The sequence below is a fragment of the Syngnathoides biaculeatus genome, chromosome 4 (assembly GCF_019802595.1).
Source record: "Syngnathoides biaculeatus isolate LvHL_M chromosome 4, ASM1980259v1, whole genome shotgun sequence".
Classification (NCBI taxonomy): domain Eukaryota; kingdom Metazoa; phylum Chordata; class Actinopteri; order Syngnathiformes; family Syngnathidae; genus Syngnathoides; species Syngnathoides biaculeatus.
In genome coordinates this window covers 27353724-27373800 of record NC_084643.1, presented here as the reverse complement: position 1 = coordinate 27373800, position 20077 = coordinate 27353724, and the positions used below count along the sequence as shown (strand labels likewise).

General features: G+C 40.8%; 1 protein-coding gene across 2 annotated transcripts; it reads right to left on the bottom strand.

Annotated features, from left to right (window-relative positions):
- Positions 1-1101: 1101 nt before the first annotated feature.
- Positions 1102-18003, bottom strand: LOC133499118 (guanine nucleotide-binding protein G(q) subunit alpha). Of its 2 annotated transcripts, none has more exons than XM_061816696.1 (7): positions 17043-18003; positions 8330-8514; positions 5552-5706; positions 4723-4851; positions 3960-4089; positions 3728-3881; positions 1102-1651 (listed from the first exon to the last, which is right to left on the bottom strand). In XM_061816696.1, exons 1-7 carry the CDS (start codon positions 17176-17178, stop codon positions 1461-1463), a joined length of 1080 nt encoding a protein of 359 aa, XP_061672680.1. In that variant the 5' UTR covers positions 17179-18003; the 3' UTR covers positions 1102-1460. The 2 variants fall into 2 exon arrangements, with proteins under 2 accessions (XP_061672680.1, XP_061672682.1); XM_061816698.1 differs by lacking the exon at positions 17043-18003 and adding an exon at positions 15816-15834.
- Positions 18004-20077: the final 2074 nt, after the last annotated feature.

Sequence of the window (20077 nt, the reverse complement as noted above, 5' to 3'; positions counted from 1 at the left end):
TTCTGCTACTAAAACTGTTAAATGCTGCTAGCAAGCCAAAACTGTCAATTAGATAATTGCACACTACTAGTACACAACTGTTATCTAGCAGAATTTGCAACATCCCTGGTAGCACTGTATTAGTATCACAGTTTACAAGTGGTGAAGTTTCACTGATTAAAAAAAATGTAGTTGGCCGACTTATACACCAAAGTTGTCCTACAAGTGAGTAAAGAGTGGAATGTACTAGTAAATGGTCCTTTACCTAGATGGTAAGGATCTCAAAAAAACTTTACATAAACCTGTTTGAGCATTTCCATCATGTTGCATGTACTAGTACTCTGTCCTCACTGGTAAGACAATTCAGGACATTAGTAGTAGAATGAAAGTATGAACCTGTATGACATTTCCGCCCACAATTCGGACAACATGTTAACAATGAGGCAAAAACTATTATTGGGCCTTTTGATGGTACTATTTTGGTCCAGGCTACTAGTTTGTCCCATATGCCAACTAATTGGGCCAAGTAGTGCTTCTTGTGCAGCTCAGTAGTGTGTCAGGTTTCATTGCATACTATTGGGCCAAAAGTAGTACTAGTAGTGGAAAAATGTTGTTTGTAAGCTAGTTGTCTAATTGTCTACTAGTGAAATCATATACCGTACTAGTACTGGATATCAAGGCGAACAACTTGCACTCATGCCATGCACTCCTACTCAGTTACATGATTTTAGCTTTTGACTACTAATATCAATTTTTCACATTAAAAAAAAGAAATACTGTAGTTTCTTGTTTACGCAAGTGGTGGTGGTGGTGGTGGGGGGTGTATATCCAAATATATTTGGCCTTCAACTTCAAGTAGCTATCTAAAAATCTAACAATTGACAACACCCCACCTCAAAATGGTTGTGCCAAAAGCCCTCATCATAAAATGCATGTGCATTGAGTGGCTAAACTGCGGGAAGAACATTTCCTCGACTGAGATTACCGTGTAATGCAGTATTTTCAAGTGTTGACGATTCAGCAACATTTTTTTTTTTTTGTGTATTTTGTTTTTCCACTACAGGACAAGCGCAAATACTGGCGCAAAATGGCCCCCACATATACACAGTCAAGATGGGCAGGTGTAGTTTGGTATGCATTTCGGGTTAGCACAGGGGCTGGATGGGGAGGAGGGAGGGGTACCAACATGATCCGGATTCACATCCATATCAAAGCAAATACTTCTAAAATCACAGTTTTTGCCTTTTTTATTATTATTATTACGAGTCAGTCAAGAGAGACTTAAAAAAAGGAATGCAAACCTTTGATTTCCTTTTTTCTATAAATCCTTAATTAAATAGCAAGATCACATTTTCAATTAATTTTCTTGCCTCTTGTCTACCAACACATGGTAAATAAATTAGTATTAGATGCAAACATTTGATTTGGATTTGTGTGTGTGTGCTGCATCTCTTGACCGACAGATGCAGTCCTCGTAAATGTTACACCAGATTGTACTCCTTCAGGTTGAGCTGCAGGATGGTGTCCTTGACGGCGGCGAACACAAAGCGGATGTTCTCCGTATCGGTGGCGCACGTGAAGTGCGAGTAGATGATCTTGTCGCTGTCGGGGTTCAGATCCACGAACATCTTCAGGATGAACTCGCGGCCCGCCTGGGGGTCCCTTTGAGGACCTGGATGGAGCATTTAAAAAAAAAAAAAATATTTTAAGTAAGCATTCTTCCAGAGTCGTCATGTGTGAATGGTACCCCTATGGAATATGAAAAATTTTTACATCTAAAATTTGCTGGCTTCTGTGGTTCAGCACACCCCTGTTACCGAATCCAAAACAAAGCAATGCAGTCATCTCCTGGCGTCTGTTTGTCACTACAGTTACTGTTGAAACGGGACGTTTATATAGTCTATATAAAAACATGTGCCCCCCCCCAAATCTGACATGAAATCAGAATAAAATTTCCATTCGATATATTATCATTACTAAACTTATTCGCAGAATGCAAGAATGAGAGGATATTTATGGAAATTTTTCTTTACTTTCTTAAAGGTCATTCATTTACATAGAATACTGTGTTCCCGTTTTTTTTGTTTTTTGTTTTTTTTTACAGTTGGGGAAAAGGACAATTGATGCAGGGTTGAAAGCGAATTAGAAACATGTACGGAAGTATTAAAACTACCGCAATTTTCAGGCTTACAAGCCACGACTTTTTTCCACACGCTTTCAACCCCGCAGTTTTTGCGGTGATGCGGCTAATTTGTGCATTTTTTCCTAACGGCTGCAAGGAGGCACTCGAGCGGAAAAGGTGGGAATGAGAGTGGTGGAATATATGTGCCGAGGAAGTGACTTTTACCAGCCCTGTTAGTGCTGCGCTAGCGTTAGCGCTGTGGTAGCGTGTTGCTGCTGTTACTGAAGTGCCTCAGTGATATTTACCAGTCCTGTTAGCATTAGCGCTAGATTTAGAGCGGCTGGCGTCATGCTAGCGAAACAATCTTTTCTGTGTACTGTCTTTCTTTGTAAATATCTTGTTTCAACGTGGATTTCAATGTGGGCACTTGCAGCGTATGTTTGTACCAAATGGTACTTCATTTTCAAATGTACTCAGTGGGGCTTGTAACCAAGTGCGCTCTGTAGGCCAGGTATTATGGTAGGTACATCTGATTGATATACATTACTTCCTTGAGTACAATTAAAAAGAAATCAGCCAAGGTATCAGGAAGACAATTGTGGACTTGGGCAAGTCTGGTTCCTCCTTGGGTGCAATTTCAAGATGCCTGAAGGTGCCGTATTTATCAGTTATAAACACCATTTGAATGTACAGCCATCATACTGCTCAGGAAGGACATGGGTTTTGTGTGCCTGAGACGAACCTGCTTTTGTCCAAAACGTGTATATCAATCAAAGAACAAAAGCACATGACCTTGTAAAGATGCTGGTTGAAGCTGTTACAGCTATGTCATTATCCACAGTGATAACACACTCTGCCAGGAAGAAGGACATCGCTCCAAAAGAAATACAAAAACAAGACAAAGCAAAAGAGGACACTTGCCAGCCTGACAACATTGGGCAACGTGTTGTGGGGTTGTATTTCTCTAGGAAGGACTGGTCTACTTCACAAATTAGACGTCATCTTGAGGAAAGAACCTCGTGTGAAAATATTGAAGCAACATCTCAAAGCATCAGCCGGGAAGTTTAAAGCCTAGGCACAAATGGCTCTTCATAAGAAGTACTCCCAAACCAGTTACAAAGCAGCTTAAGGACAAAGCATTGGAGTGGCCATCACAAAGCCCCAATCACAACCCTATTGAAAGTATACGGGCAGACCTGAAGAGGGATGTGCGAGCAAGACGGCCAACAAACGTGACTCAGTTACACACTTAAGTCAGGAGGAATGGGCTAATTATTGCAACAAGCTTGTGGAAGGACATCCAAACATTTGACTCAAGTCATACAGTTTAACGGCAATGGCAAAAAAAAAATTTGCATTCGTGGCAGGCCTATGGGAATCTCCTAGGCCCATTTACAATTAGAGTGGAAAAAGGTGTGCATGTTAAAATGAAAAGAATGATTGACAACTGCAGCAACCCTTGAGGATACGCAGCTAAGAAAATGGATGCATGGATGACTGACAACATCTTCACAAAGAATGTTGACTCCTGATTTGTCCAGAAAAAAAACAAAAAAAAAAAAGGCAGACTAGTGCAAAAAGTTCCTCCAGAGCCTTGAAGGTCAGCTGTCTATGTTTGTTACTCACCGTCGTACTCTGGGAAGTAATCAACCAGGTGAGAGTACATGATCTTCTCCTCCAGCAAGTCCTTCTTGTTCAGGAACAGGATGACAGAGGAGTTCTGGAACCATGGGTAGGTGATGATTGTCCTGAACAGCGCTTTGCTCTCCTCCATGCGGTTCTAAAAAGAGAAGATCTGTACGAGTTGGGAAGACACAAAAAGGCGGGCAGGTCGGCTCGCTAGAAGAGCAGCTAGTACCTCGTTGTCCGACTCCACCAGAACTTGGTCGTACTCGCTGAGCGCCACCAGGAACATGATGGACGTGACGTTCTCGAAGCAGTGGATCCACTTCCTCCTCTCGGACCGCTGACCACCCACGTCCACCATCCTGCCAAATAGGCACCCATTGCCCTTGTTAGACTACAAAAGTATCTTTATTTTTGTAAATACAAGAGAATCGGTTTGATAAATAATCTTCAAAAAGGTGAATCCGCAAACATGCCAGAGTGCACTATACAATATTCCCCACTGAAATTAGTTGCTGTAATATCGATTCCAGTGGACCCCTGCATACTCATGGACTTTGATATCCGCAGATTGACCCATTCGGGAATTTTGTTGAACATTTTTTCATTTTTATTATTCCTTTTTTTTCCATGCATGCAATTATAATGAGTCTTGTATGCCTGCACGTCAGCGGCGTGGCCTAGTGAGTGACAGGAAATTGAGTCAAGTTGGCCACTTATTCTGCGCGTGAGTGTCTGACCGTGTGCTCTGGTCAACAAGAGTTCCTTATGATAAATTTCATTTTGGATTTGTGCGATTGAATGATTGTTGCATTCAATAAAAGCATCCGCAACTGGAGCTCCCCCCCCCCCCTCCACTTTACTCGGGCGGTGGAATTTGCACAGCTTGCACATATCTCAAATTTTGGCTACAAAGTAATTCAATTAAAAAAAAAAAAAGTCAATATTAACGCTCTAAAAAACTTACAAGTGGGGAACACTGTGCATCATGTTACCTGAATATGACGCTCTGTAGATCAAAGGGGTACTCGATAATGCCCGTGGTGGGCACTCGGACCCTCAGCACGTCCTGCTGTGTGGGTAAATACGAGCATTCGGCGATCCTGTCTAAAGCGTTCAGGTAACTGCGGGCATAAAAGAATGCAAATGGACCTCGTTTCACTTTAAATGTATACTGTAATGTACTTCCTCCAATAATGCCTAATATAAGCCTCATTCCTCTATTACAGTAGTTGCAGAGTTTTATGTACATGACCTTTATTATTTGATCTCATTTGTCTAAATATGTAATGGACGTTATTTCATTGCCTTTGTATCTAATTTTGATACAAAATATAATCCACAAATAAAAAGAAGCAATAGTACAATAAAAAAAATAGATATTTTTGAGAATTAAGAATGTTTTAGCCAAACCCCTGCAATATTACAAGAATAGTGTGATTGAGAATAAAGTTAATTTGTATGCAAACAAGGCATAATTCTTGTATGGAAATTCAAAAAAAATGTCCCTGTGAAGACAAAATTGGGGCGCAACTTCAAGCTTCCTTTTCGAAAATAGAAAATGACCAATAAATTAAACATGACAAATATGCATTGAATCAAGGATGTATGAACAAAAAAGCTCAAATGATTTTATAATTTCTACATGATTTTAAAATGCTACTGTATCTAACCTTACAGAAAAGAAAAAACATCTCCGCATTTGGTAGTATTTTGGTGTTAATACAAAGTCTGAAAATGGATTTGATGTTTTTCGGATAGATTCTTGAAAACAATTCAGCAAATGAGGACATCCCCGTCGGCGGCTGACCAATCGACACTCACTATTTGGTGGAGTCGGACAGCTGGTACTCCCTCCTCCGGTCGTAGCACTCCTGGATTCCCGGGTCGTTCCACAAGCTCTTGATGGCATCTACGTAAGGATTCTCGAACATGCTGACCTTCTCCACATCCACCTCTCTCACCACGTTGGCGTTCGCCTGGGGGTTTGGGGGGGAGCACAGTATCGGTCTTATTATTACTTGTGCTCATTTTGAACGATTCTAAATCGAGTCTTCACACCCCGAGGCTCGACACGGACCAAATATCTGAATCCCAAATCCCGTCAAGCCAATTAAGGGCCAGGTTTGGGCCGGCCCAGTTGCTGCTTTTGTAATGTGATTTTCCTCCTAAATGTGACAGCTCATTTGTGTGCAATTAGGGCTAAACGGGACAATTACTTGGAATTCTAAATGAGGTTATTACGTTAATACGAATTCAACAACCACTTCATGAGGTTTAAAATATTTAGAGCTTGTTACTTGTTGACTGACTGTGCCATTTTACACCACAATATCATTTGTATTAATGCGAGTTCAGATTTTTGTGTGTTTAGAACAGTACTTAAGATGCGTCAAAACAGTATGCACTTTTTCAAAAAGCACTTACAATTTCTGGGATCTGATGAATGTGGAATGGACCGAGTCCCCCGCTAGGTAGCACAACTGCACTAAACTCTGTTGTGAAATTGTGAAATAATTCTGGTTGTCAATAACCAAGCATTCTTCTTCATTCCCCATCCTATTTTAATTCCACAAAACTGGGAAGACTAAAATTTGACTTTTTTTTTTTAAATGAGAAAAGAAGCCTTGATTTAGCACATTTTTGGGGGGTTGGGGTCAAAAGGTGTAAAATAGTGTAGGAATACAGTTTTTCAAAAAAAGAAAATCACCTTGTGAAAACGTTCACTTTTTTCCTCTGAGACAAGCTAATTTTACTTCAAGAATAGTTGCAAACATTTTTTAAATGCCTCCCCTTTTTTTTGGAGGGGCAGGGGAGAGCCATCTTTTTCATGAATCAAGTCATAATTTTTCAAAATTAATTAATGTGTGGGGAATTTTTTTATTAATCCTGTTAGTTTTCGACAACCTTCACAGGCTTTATTATTTGTTGTGACTGCTAGCTAACTACACTGTGGAACCCAGATCGCGACCACAAACCGACATCTCCCGTGGCCAACTCAGACAGATCGGACCACAAACGATACACATCGTCTTATGAGTGGAGAATGACTATAGTCACATTTTCTTTCATGGAACCTGTTCTGCAAAGAGTTTGGAGTTATCGCTTTATCTCATTAACATCTGGCTCTGTACGGTCTGTGAAACTTAAACATCATCATGGGTGGAGGTTGATAGCATTAAAATAGCAGTTTATTACAAAAAAAGCAAGCAAGCAAGGATGTTAGTAAAGCAAGTGTCATTTTCACGTCCGCCTAAATAAAGTCCTTTGTCAAAACCAACACAGCACTTCCCATTGGAGGCCCCCTGCACTTATCAGAGCGTGACTGGCATTAAGTTTACATTTCAGACTCAATGGCGTTGTTGGCAAGCGTCACAGTGCTGCAAGAACAGGAGGAATGTAAGAAACAATGTTGTGTGTTTAACACAGCCATTCATTCTGGGTGCCAATATTTTTTAGCACAACTATACAAATTATGTATTTGTATAGGTTTCAGTGATGTGGCACATCCTTTTATATCATACACAGTATACAGTATTCCCATATATTCTGTACCCGTCGCTCAAGTGGGTCTTTGCTGTGTGTCATCTCCACAAAAGTACAAGCAGTACTGAAAAATGCAGCATGGGTCTTTTTTTTCCCCTACAGCCCAATGCACGATAACTATGATAGAGTCGTAGATATAGGTTGTACAAAAAAATCATAACCTCGTGTACACCACTTTGCCATGCACGGTGGCAGTGGCGACCTTTAGTTCTTTTGGGTTGAGGTGCCGATGGCGGTAGGAAAAATAGTTGGCTAGTTTTAGCCTCTCCTTAACTACAACTGTAAATCCACACTGGTTCGAAGTGATCAGCACAGAATTTGTAATGCATCTTCCCCTGTTAAGTTACTTTCCCCATTCTTTTTTCACTATGAAAGCAAAACAAAGTCTTTCGACTCCCTGAACCATTTGTACAACCAAATGCTACACAATAAACCATCGTAAAATCCCTAAATCATACGACAACAAACATAGAAGGGCACGAACAACATCATGGAATCATAGCACATAACGTTGCGTGAACAGGTTGTTTGGAATGTGTTACGTCACAGCCCCGGAAACAAACGAAGAAGAGGAATTTAACTGCTGCATATGTGCTAAATGATTACTTTGAAATGGCAGGTGTGGTTTGTAAAGGGATTCGGCAGTTATCAGGAAATTTGTACATTTATCCTGTAAAGTGGCATAAGGGAGCCCAGAATGATAGAATGTGATACTGCAAGCGAACACTGTACATGGAAGAGCAACAGTGGAGGAAAACAAAAACAAAAAAAAAAAAAACAAAAAAAAAAAAAACACAATGCCAGCTTGTGCAAGAAGTGGAAAAGCGGCAGCAGATATGGTTACCCAGAGGTTACACGAGTACTCATACTGTGACTCCTCTTTATCTACAGACTACGTGAAATGCAGCAATGCGAGGACACAGGAAGTGTCAAAAAGGAGAGGAAGTGCTGATTGGACGTCTGTTCTTAGTCAGATAGAAAGACCTCTACTATATCCACAGAAACTCTTCCGCTACTACTCCGACACATTTCTGGTCTTCAAGTTTGTGGGTTTACCTTGTTGTGCTCGTATTTGTAGGGGATCTTGAGCGTCTCCATGGCCCGGATCATGGACTGCATGGCAGTGAAGATATTTTGGTACACCAGCTTGGTGAAGCCTCGCTTGTCCTCGTCAGAGTAGCCGGCACCGTGGATGATCCTCATCTGCTTGATGAATGTGCTCTTACCACTCTCCCCTGTGCCTGAATGGAAGGGCGGGAGGAAGGCCATCATGAGTAACTTTTGTATCATTTAAAGATTACTGCAGTATTAACAATCAAAAGAATATTTCACACTAAACTGTTCCAGCTTCAGAGCAGTTAATTGAGCTGCAGAAGCGGGATTGCTTCTGAGTTCAAGTGTATTACACAATTACTGTACGAGGGAATAAAAGTTTAAAATCCTACCAACAATCACTTCTTCCAGTGTTGTGTTGAAATCAATTGTAGAGACTGTATTCAAATAAAACTACATTTTTCCCAGATTACTGTTCTAGTACAAAAACAGCACTGACACAGAATGGAGGGATAAAGTCGACTTGGCAATTTTTTTTCTTTCAAAAGAAGTATTGGGGCTATAAAAAAGACAAGCTGCATTTTATATTTAATTACCTCAGAGATTTGTTTGTAATTATATGAAAAGTGTTTGAAGTGCGAAAAATTTGCAAAGACGGGAATTTAGTACTGATTATACACAAACATTTCTGTACCGTTTATTTTTTTAAATCCCCTCTGAATAGTTTTGTGTTACAAAAGATTGACAGCTTGATTCATTTTTATTTTCAGTGTGAATATACTGTATTGAAGAAGTTCAACACAGTGTCTTGCCTCTATATAGCTATTATAATATACAATAAATGTGACATTTTTATTCATAGAATGACATTACAACAATTTGGGGGAGGGGGTTCAGTTTAATGATATTTCAAACAAGTTTCTCAAAAAGATTTCAAGTCAACCAAAACTTGATGCTCAAATAAAATTATGTGGCTTCTTGCAAAGATTTACCAAGTATGATTCACTTTACTTCTACTTCAGCTCCAACTCTACCTATGAAGCTAGAAAATTGACTATCAACATGAGTGGCATCAAGATTAACAATGCTGTCCAAAAATGTTCAATTTGCTGAAGCACAAACGCTATAACAAAGCCATCCTGTCACTGCTCTGATATCTTCTCCGAAACTAGAAAACTACAACGTTGACTTTTTCCATCAACTGGCATTCCATATCACTGTCGTTTACAAAGAACCGCCAAGAAAAACATATGTCTCTGCAATTGTTTTGAACACAACAGGAAGTGAGTGTCACGTGTTGAACTTCACACCAGTCTAACATAGCAGAATACTTTTCCACACAGACCTCTGTTACGATTCTGATGCAACTTTCAAAGGCAGAAAACTGCCACATCAATTCTGTGCCTCTGTTGTCTGTCCATTTTATACCCAACAAAGCATTGTTGTTAGGCAGAGCTAACATGGATGCAAGGAAACATAAAACAATCCAAACTATGGAAATATGAAGGTCAAATGATCCCAATCTACCCCCTTGATTGAGACAACTCTTAACAAATCCTTTGGTCCTTAGTTTGTACTATGCGCTCGTCTCCAAGCGCCGACAGGAACTATTTGGGTGTGAGGAGTTAGGGGGGTGAATTTCGCTCTGGTTCATTGAGAATGTTGGCAAGCCAACAGAACAGACTGACTTGACCTCGCCGCCAACTCTTCAATGGTTTTGGCAGGAAAGAGCGAGAGAATGTGAATGTGGGGCTGTTTTTTTAACGTCTGTGGCCAAGAGAATGCGACGCATTCCGGTGTTACATTCAGGAACATTACTCTGCACTGTATAATTTCAACTCTATTTCAGCCAACATTAGCCTCTCCAAGAACACTTAAAAGGTACTGAAATTGGACAGAAAGGCCATATTCGGAGGCTGAACCTAAACAATCGACTTGTGGTATTCATAGAAGAACTGTTTAAAAAAAAAAAAAAAAAAAAAAGGACTACAGTGACCATTCTGGTCATGGTTATCAGTATCATCACTATTGCTAAAATTAAAATAAAATATTGCTAACCCTGCTCAAATCCATTAATGTAATTTTTTTAATAAAGATACATGCATCAAGAGCTTGTTGCACATTAGAAATCAAAAACACCAATCGTCCAATTTTCATTTACACATTCCCACAAAATATAAATTGCAATGACTTTAACTAGAGTCCGAAGATTTGAAAATGACTTTTTCTTTCGAAGATACTAAATACTGTAGTGACGACGCAAAATTTGAAACGGTGATATTATTTGTGACCTTTACGGTGGGTGTAAGGGTTTGCCTCACTATTTTGATGTTTAATAGTTGAGTCTCAGCTCAGCCCCTCCTCTGTGGCCTTTGCATGTTCTTCCCTGTTGTTGTGTATAATTACCAGGTAATGTACACAGGCTTCAACTATACAAAAGATGAATTGCTCAAGCACCATTAATTATTTATATTGATGTTAATTTTAGACAGCTTTTAAAAGTTACCATGCTGAAACAGTAGGTTGTCCCGATAGTCTCCATTTGCTTTACACCCCCACATCCACAAATGCCAATAATAAACTATCACATTCACCCCAATGACAAGGGCTACTAGCTGAGGATCAGTGCAATAGTTGATGAATTTCAGCAGCTACACAAAGAATAGATTGTCTTTTTTTTTTTTTAACTACAAAGTGGAACTGTAAAGGGAGATTAAAATTATTTACTGCCAATGAGTTTTGGATCTTTAAAAAAAAGAAAAAAAAAACGATCTGGATTACTCTTGCATGACATACATTTTTGCATTAATTGGTTGCAGGATGTGACAGAAGCAAAACAACACAAAGCAATTTTTTTGTCTAGTAGATTTCATACACAAGGTAACTCATTGCGCTTTACATGATTAAAAGCATTCAAATACAAAAATAAAAACATTTGAAAATAAAAAGTACAATTAAAACAACTTTTAGTACAAGAAATATCACTGAAAAAAATGCAAGTACTCTAAAATGCGTGAGGGGAAAAAGGTTTTCTATCTGGATTCGAAAACATTCACACTTGGGCCTGACGTCACTTTGTTGGCAATTTGTTTTTTTTTTTTTTTTTTTAATAATAGCTAAATGCTGCTTCACCAAGTTTGCCTTGGACTCTGCACTTCACTATTTGACCTGAGTCAGTCGATCTCAGACCCCTACTGTGTTTGTACTCAGCATTTCTTTCATAGATTCAGGACCTAAACCATCTACTCATTCAGTACCAACATGACAAGTTGGCACCATCTTTGTGGAATTTTCTAAAAAACATGGATTGAGCACTTCAATTGATTTTTACTCCACCCACACCGTTTAAATTTATTGAAACCCATTTTTAATCAACATTACAAAAATTTAAACGAAAAAAATTACCAGTGTAGATGTAGAGATTTTTTTGTATTATTCTTTTGTATGGTTTACATTTCTATACCATTAAAAGGTGGTGTCTGGCCCTTGTGTACAAGTATCGGACTGTGAGTTAACGCCAACATCGTGTTCTACTGTTCCGGCAGTGTTGAAAAAGGAGCTGTTAAGTAAATCAACAACTTCCTCAACCTTGCCCACGTGTAAGGGTATTACAGTCATTAGATAAACTGTAAAAACTTATTAACAAAGATCACTTAAAGGAAACACAATAGGGGGAGGGGACACGTGACGAAACAGGGAACACTGTGATCCCTTGACTTTACATGTGGAAATATTCAAGAGTAGATTTTTATTTCAAAAGTTTTAATAGAATGTCAATGACGATCACAATTGATTTTCAGGCCGTTTTTTCCTTGGAAGATGACTTAGTCTTCTCTAGCAACTCTGTCGGACAGTTCCCTACCCAGATGAACACTGCTCAATTATTTACCAACTGTACTTTTGACCTGTTCAACATCTAAGAACTGTGACCAAAAAAAAAAAAAAGTGGTTCCACATTCCTTTCATAAAGTAGCAAGAAGAGTCAAATGCCTTCATTCATATGAGACGGGTGATGCAATGCCACGGGGATATTGTGCAGATGTTATCCACCCGTCAATTTTCTCTGCCGATTCTTCCCTTCGGGGACAACGGGGTGGAGTCGATCTGGCACAAATTTGGACTGCGTCCTGAAATGGCCACCGGTTTTGTTTTTATAAATGAACCTAGCAGATGCAGTTTCCATGTTTAAAAAAAAAAAAAAGTGTATTGAATGAATACATACGCAATTCAGGAAAAACATTTCATTACTAAAGAACTGCTCACACTGTTTTTCTCAAGAATGCCTCGTTTGCACTATTTAAGTTGAGTTTTTAGGGCAACTGACATCATTTGAAACATCGCAGTAATTTTGCAGGGTTGACTTGGAGAACCCCTGGGAATTTAGGCCTGTATGATCTTATTGGTGGATAATTTTAATGAAAACACATCAGCCAATCAGAGGATGGGTTGGCCAAGTAGCAGATGAAAACAAAAGATTTGCTAAATACTGTATTTTGAGACTTACGTGATTTAACTTGGATATTTTTTAACGATTCTGCCCTGTGACCGACGAGCTACCAGTTCAGGGTGCAGTCTGCCCTTCGCTCATAGCTAGCTGGGATAGGCTCCGACTCTCCCATGACCCTTGTGAGGATAAGTGGCTTGGACAATGGATGGATACAGTATATGTATCCCAGGTATGACTGATAACACAGACTAGGATGTAAAAGAGGCTACTGAATGTTTAAATTAATCTATTGCAATATCTCATTATATACATTCCATGACGAAATAGTGCCCGCTGCATTGCCGTTAAACATTCATGCCCTTGCTACAGCATAGTTTTAATTGTTTACATATAGGAAAGTCCAAATTGATTTGTACTTTGTGTAGCATCATGTTGTAACACATTTTGCAGGGCAGCACTGAGCTCTACTAGAAGAGATGCAGCTTAATTGACAAGAAGATGCAAGAATACTCCCCTCCCCCCAAATATGCTCCAGTAATAAGGATTTGTTCCCACAGAGGAGAAAGGATATGCTGTAAGCATGAGTTCTTTTGTATTGTTGTCTATTTGTAAATGTTGCAGCTCCACGAGTGGTAACGCAGCAGTTGTTTGAAGGTTTATCATTTACATGCATCCTTATTGCTGTTAGCCCATCCACAACAAGTAGACTTATCTTACATTAGTGATGTGCCCAGCAACTCCAATGCAACGCCATATGCGTCGCACTCATTAAGGGAAACACCGTGTTGGTGCGCGTACAACTTAAAGAAAAAGTCACGTGACCGACACAGCTACTGGGTTGATCGCGCAAATGTGCAAAAATGTGTTGCTCAGCAAGTTACACATTTGCTTTCATGCCAAACAGAGAAGAATCCAATTGTTGTGTGCAATTTTTGGATCCATATTTTCACTTTGTGTCAGTTTGTAGATGCAATTGAGCAGTCAGGAGAATTTCTGCAGACTGGTCATATTTTCATTTGACAAAACCAAATAAGGTTCAAGATTCCCTTTTCCACTTTATCCTACTTTTCATTCAAGTTAACGACATTCCAAAAACATCTCATTGAGGAGGGCAACAGCCTGCCTGCTCGTGAGATGCACATCATGGGTGGTAATATTGTCATCATTAAAAATTGTTTTCACCCGTCCTCGGAGGCTGTGGCGTGGCGGATTGCAACTGGGTTGTACTTGTGATAGATGTATCTATCTCTTACGAAAGTACTGTATTTTCTGGACAACAAGCCACTTCTTTTTTCAGCCACCGTGAACATGGCAGCCTGTTTTCTGATGCGGTTGAAATGTTTTTTTTTTTTTTCCCTCTTTTTGCTCGCACCTGAGTTTAACGGTGCAACAAAAACTTATTCGCAGGAAATGATTCAAACGTCCATTCTCGACAACGCACTTGTATTTGGGGATGTGCAGAGGTTTCAAATGTGTAGAAGAAGGAGACTTTACTTTGAGTGGGCGCAGTAAAATAATCTACTTCGATTGGCAGAAGAAGAAAATCTCAATTGGCCGTAGAAGACTGTACCTCAGTTGGCCGTAGAAGAAGAAAAACGTACCTCAATTGGCTGTAGAAAAATATATTTTTTTAATTCAATTAATTTTAAATTTTTTGCAAAAACTAGCTGCATGCAAACCTCTTCAGGGTGGATTTTAAACACGTGGACCATGAAAAAATTTACTATCACTAAGGGATTGAAAGGCTGGACTGCTATGAGAGGAGAACAGCACAACTACAGAGGTAACTCGAGATGAAAATGACATTAAGAGCAACTGAAATGATATGCGAGATATTCTGAGGCTGTTCAACCCCGATACTTTAGTGGTTTCAGTGAAAAGAACAGGAGGAGGATGGATCAAAACAATGACTTTTCTGTTATGGTTGAGCAGTTGTACTGCTGTTTAACAGGCACTGGAAACAATCCATCTTAATATCCATCCATCTATTTTTTGAGCCGCTTATGCTTACAAGGGTCGCAGGAGTGCCGGAACCAAGTCCACCTATCATTGGGGACGAGGCAGGGTACACCCTGGACTGGTTCCTAGCTAATCATTTATTTAACATAGCACGAATGGCACTGTGTTTTCTCATTTACTCATCAAGATGCGCCGTACCAAACAGTTCAAATAAAAAAATAGTTCAATAGGATAGAAAGTAAATGTAACTTACTGAAACATAACATTGGAGCATCTTAATACTAAAAATATATATAATCCCCAAATTAATATAAATTACAAATTTACTTGAAAATTATTGATTTAATGCATGATTTTTTTTTTTTTTAAAAACAAGTCCACCAGATGTCACCATGCAACGAAACACAAAACACCAACACACTGTCGACACAATTGGGCAACTGTGCCACAAGCTACACGAGATGTCATTTACCTATCCTTACTTAGCATTAAGATCACAGAGTTGTTGGATAACAATTGGTTTGGTAGAGCATTTTGGTGCTTTTAACTTTACAATGCTTTAATCTTTTTTTTTTTTTTTAAATATCAAATTCACTGAAAACGACAACTGGGATTAAGAATAAGAGCGCAAACGGCTCTTTTTTGAGAACTGTGAAACAAATCTACTTTTCATTTCCTCTAAACTACATTAAACAGTCTCCCATTTCTTGACAGCAAGTGAGAGGAATACTTTCATAAAATGTTCAAGATTATGTTTGCATAAATTAAAATGTCTTTAAGGCATGTGAGATATGTAAAACGAAAAAAAAAAAAAATTCTCTTCCTACTGTATATTGTGGATTTCCACTCATTTCACCTGGTCTGGAACTTTTCCCTGGCGATAAAATGATCATCAAAATTGCCCCACATTATAATAAACACTTTCCCACCCCTGCTCTTTACACTGCCACAGTCTAATCATTATACGGAGCGTCCTTCATTTCAAGCAGCAGACTTTGGCCTAGGCAATGGACTTCTTCCAGTCCAATTGGAAGGGTTGTAAGCACAGCATGCAACAGTGGTGGGGTTTGACTTAACACTAACCAACTGCAGTTATTCACATGAAGCGTGTAACAACAATGCAGTGTTGCATGGACTCCCCAATTGATTCCAACCTGTAAAAAAAAAAAAAAATTACAAGTGCCACTTTTGACCTTCGAGTACTCATACAAGCATTACTTATAAACTATTGTGCTGCACTTGTAAAACTACTGGCCCAAACCAGGCGGCATCTGTCATGCACTAGTTGCCTCCTAGACAACTAGTTGAACCAAGACGACCACTGGAACTTTTGACTAAGAATTAATATGTTAGTGTTCTTCTACAAGTATTTCAAAGTTGTCTAACTAGTATGAAAAATACGAGCAAGACCCAGTTGTTTTAGTTACGTACAACAGCACACCCATTCAGCTAGCTTAAATGGCTTCATCCATACATTTTCTGAGCCGCTTATCCTTACAAGGATCGCAGGAGTGCCTGACCCAATCCTTGTTGTTGTTGGGCAGGAAGCAAGGTACACCCTGAACTAGTTGCCAGCCAAACGCAGGGCACATGGAGACAGACAACAGTTGCATTCACAATCACACCATGGGGCAATTAATACCAGTTATGGGGATCTGGGAGGAAAGCAGCGTGCCCAGAGAAAACATGAAAACTCCACACAGGCGGGGCCGGGATTGGAACCCCACTCCACAGAACTGTGAGGCCAACCCTCTACAGCTGCTCCACCGTACCACCTTAAATGGCTCCTTTATCATTAATATTCAACTTAAAGTCCATGCACTAGTATCTTTTTTTGGTTCTCAATGGTGGGATCACTTCAGCATACCAGTAGGACAACTGCATGTTACGAGTGAAACCTAACCATTTAAGACTCCTACTGGCGAGCGACATAATATTCTACAAATTACATATAGCGCTTCACTTGTGTACTAGTAGCGCATAGATTTACCTCACTAGAAACATGTAATGGTCTGCCAAAGTCATCCGGTTAGTGTGCACAAACGTTATACAAAAGCGGGGGTGGGGAAGAATCTTACTAGAATGACATTGTGAACACAGTGTACTAGTTCATGGACCCAAAGCGGCATCAAGAATAAATGCTTAGATGGCTTTTCTAGACACCTTTCAATCTGTGCAGTGCACTCCCCAAAACAGCCATGCAACTTTACACACGTGGAAGCTCCCAAATAGCATGTACGAGATAGACAAAGCACAAAAAAGTGAAACATTTAAACTGGGGTCCACGCTCCCTGGAGCCCTCCAGCTTACCGAGCAGCAACAGTTTGAGCTCCCGCCGCGCGTCCCTCTTGTCCCGGCGGAGCTGCCTCTCGATCTCGTCGTTGATCCTCCGGGCTTCCTTCGCCTCCTCGCTGAGGCAACACGCCATGATGGATTCCAGGGTCATTCTTTAACGCTTTTCTCGTTTTTTTGATTCGCTACGGTCAACCACTCTCAGTGGTCTCGTCCCGGAGATGCCGGTGCCTTGGGAGCGAGCAGGCCGGGGAAAGCGCTCATGCAGCGGCCTGCAAATGACGGACTTGCCGAGGAAGAGGGGAATAAGGATATTTGAAAAATGGAAGCACCCTAATTGTTCTCCTCCTACTTTCACATCCACCGCCACCTCCTCGAAATACAGTCCACTTGAGTGCTAACTTAATTGGTGTAATCTGCTTTACCGTGTCCGGGTGGTCAACAGATCAGTTTGAGACACATCCTGAGTGGGATCTCGTTAAGGGTCGCCATCGATACCTCCTTTCTCACCCTCGCCACTCCTTCCGTGGGAAAAAAAAAAATCCCCGTCTTCGGCTGATACAACGGGCACCGGGCGACAACCTCTATTTTCCCCCCTTCTTCTTCTTCCCGGTGGCTCCACTCCCCGGGCGTGGTAAGGCAAAAATATGGCGGACTTTCACTTCCACCCCGCGAGGCAAAAAAAAAAAGGGATTGGACCACACGGTACGCTTCCTCACATACGCCCTAAAATGACACTGAGCGTCGGCGAAAGCTCGTCGCAAAGCCTTGCAGCCCCCATGACTCCGACGACGGCGTGATGGGTTTGGTGGCCCTTTTTTCCCCCCTTTCCTCTCCACGGTAATCGTGTGTTTTTTATGACAGAGGCCGTCTACGGTCCACTCCTTCTCGACTGTGTGGCTCCGTGACGTCGGCCTCACCATCCAGCCAGGGAGGGGCAGTGAGGCTGGGGGGCGTGGTGCGGCCAACAAGCGCCACTCATGGGGTTGAATTGTGCTGCTACACCCCCCCCCCTCCCCTCCTTCTATAGGGGCACTGCTCTGTAAAATGTGAATGGAGGATCCAGCAAGTTGGCCTACATTCTATCATTGATGTGACCACTGAGTATGCACACGATGTGCCATCATTTGGAACATGTTAAAAGATGTTTTTATTCTAAAGGGGCTCTTCATCGAATGAATACATGAAATGCCGTTTCAGCATTTACTCAGTCGTACCCTCTTTGTCCTTTCCTCATTAGCACACTAGTAGAACGACTAAGGTGACATAGTAGGACTGTCTAACAAATAATGTATTTTTCCACTACTGTATGTATGACATTTTGACTCAGGGAGGACAACGAGCATACTAGTCAGACCACCACATGATACTAGTGAGGCAATACATCTGCACGCTACTAGTATTACTAGTAAAGTGCTTGATGTTTAATATGTCACTAGTGGTAGTAATTGAATGTAATTGCCAACAGGTGCTCAATTTTTCCCCACAAATAGCATGTAGTTGCCCTGGTATTCTGCTAACTACTACAGTGAAGACAAAGAGCATACTGTATTAGTACTGTATATGTAACTTAAAGGGGAAATCCAGTGCTTTGCATGAACAATGTATCCTATAGGTCATGTAATATATACTCTATTTCGACAATGTGATGTTAAATCCTCTCTCATTTAATAGTGTTTTGAGAAGATTGTTATCGACAATTACGAATTTTCAGGGACGCTGCCATTTTCGCGAGTCACATGACCTACGTGCGCGGATGTGACGTGTAAGGTGGCACATCAAAGGCTCGACTACATTGTGCTTAGCGCTGATTTCTCGGATTTATCCCCATCTGATGAAGAAATAGCAGTATCGGTTGATCGGGAAGACGGAGGAATACTTCCATACAGATTTGAACCTGTGTCTGTAAATAATGTTGAATATTCGGATGGTTCTTCAGGCGGAATGACGCCGGAGTCTGACTACTCAGAGGCCTAAGTAAGTGTGTAAACAAAGGCCCTCGGAGCACCGGGCCGGCAGACGCGGATGGTTCTTCGGACAGGAATTGCCCTTGACAGCTGCGATAGGTTCCAGCACTCCCCGCGACCCTTGTGAGGATAATCGGCTAAGAAAATAGATGGATGGTTAGAGCGAATGTACAGCACTAACCTGGTACACGTAGTCCATTTTGGCATGCTGTTTCTCTATGTGAGAGCATATATAGCCGAGTTGTCTGTGTTTTGTGTGAAAGGTAAAGGTGGACAAACGTTAGGTCAGCTGTTTTGTCTTTACCGGGATTTTCCTGAATGTCTAAAGTGTCATGGAAAAAAACAGACCCACTATATTTCACTACCTACGTTTTTCAGCGTGACTCATAACTGTCTCTTCACACTCAGATGACATAACAGGCGTCCACCTCCGTCAAGGTTCACCACCCAGGAGCGTTGTAAAGTACAGTACCGTATAGCGCAGTACAAGCAGAACCTTGACTGAAAGTCCATTCATCCATCTTCTGAGCCGCTTATCCTCACGAGGGTCGCGGGAGTGCCAGAGCCTATCCTAGGAAACCGGAGAGTCTGGAGAAAAATCCGCACAGCCATGGGGAGAACATACATATCTCACATAGGTGGGACCGGGATTTGAACCCCGCACCTCAGAACTATGAGGCCAATGCTCTAACCAGTTGCTCCACCGTGCTGCCCTCAATTGAAAGTTTACTTTTTAATGTTTGCATACAATTTCCCAAGTGTCTTGAGTGGCTTCCGGCCTGTGGCGTGGCAAATTAAACAACCAGATTTTTCATTTATAAAATCTGTCCTTGGCTCCATAAAAGTTGGAAATCACTGTTGTAAGCAGTCATTCTTAAATGGTTTCACTATTGTAAAGAACACGTTCAGAACCTATGCCAGTCGTCCTAAACTTGGTGCGGGGAACGTATGGACCACTTACCCCGAATTACGATTGAGGTCGTCATTCGTTGAACTTTGGAGTTGTGATTGGAACTTCGCTAATGTGGCCCATTTAGAGACTTTAAATGAGGACATGCTCAGTCAGCGTAATTGCATCCAACACAC

Bases quoted from the DNA above. Each gene is read 5' to 3' on its own strand.
- LOC133499118 (XM_061816696.1), bottom strand. From the start codon at position 17,178: ATGACCCTGGAATCCATCATGGCGTGTTGCCTCAGCGAGGAGGCGAAG. The intron at 3,882-3,959 runs GTACTAGCTGCT...TTCTCTTTTTAG, and splicing joins TGGTGGAGTCGGACAACGAG to AACCGCATGGAGGAGAGCAA. The intron at 1,652-3,727 runs GTGAGTAACAAA...TGCTCCATCCAG, and splicing joins TTACTTCCCAGAGTACGACG to GTCCTCAAAGGGACCCCCAG.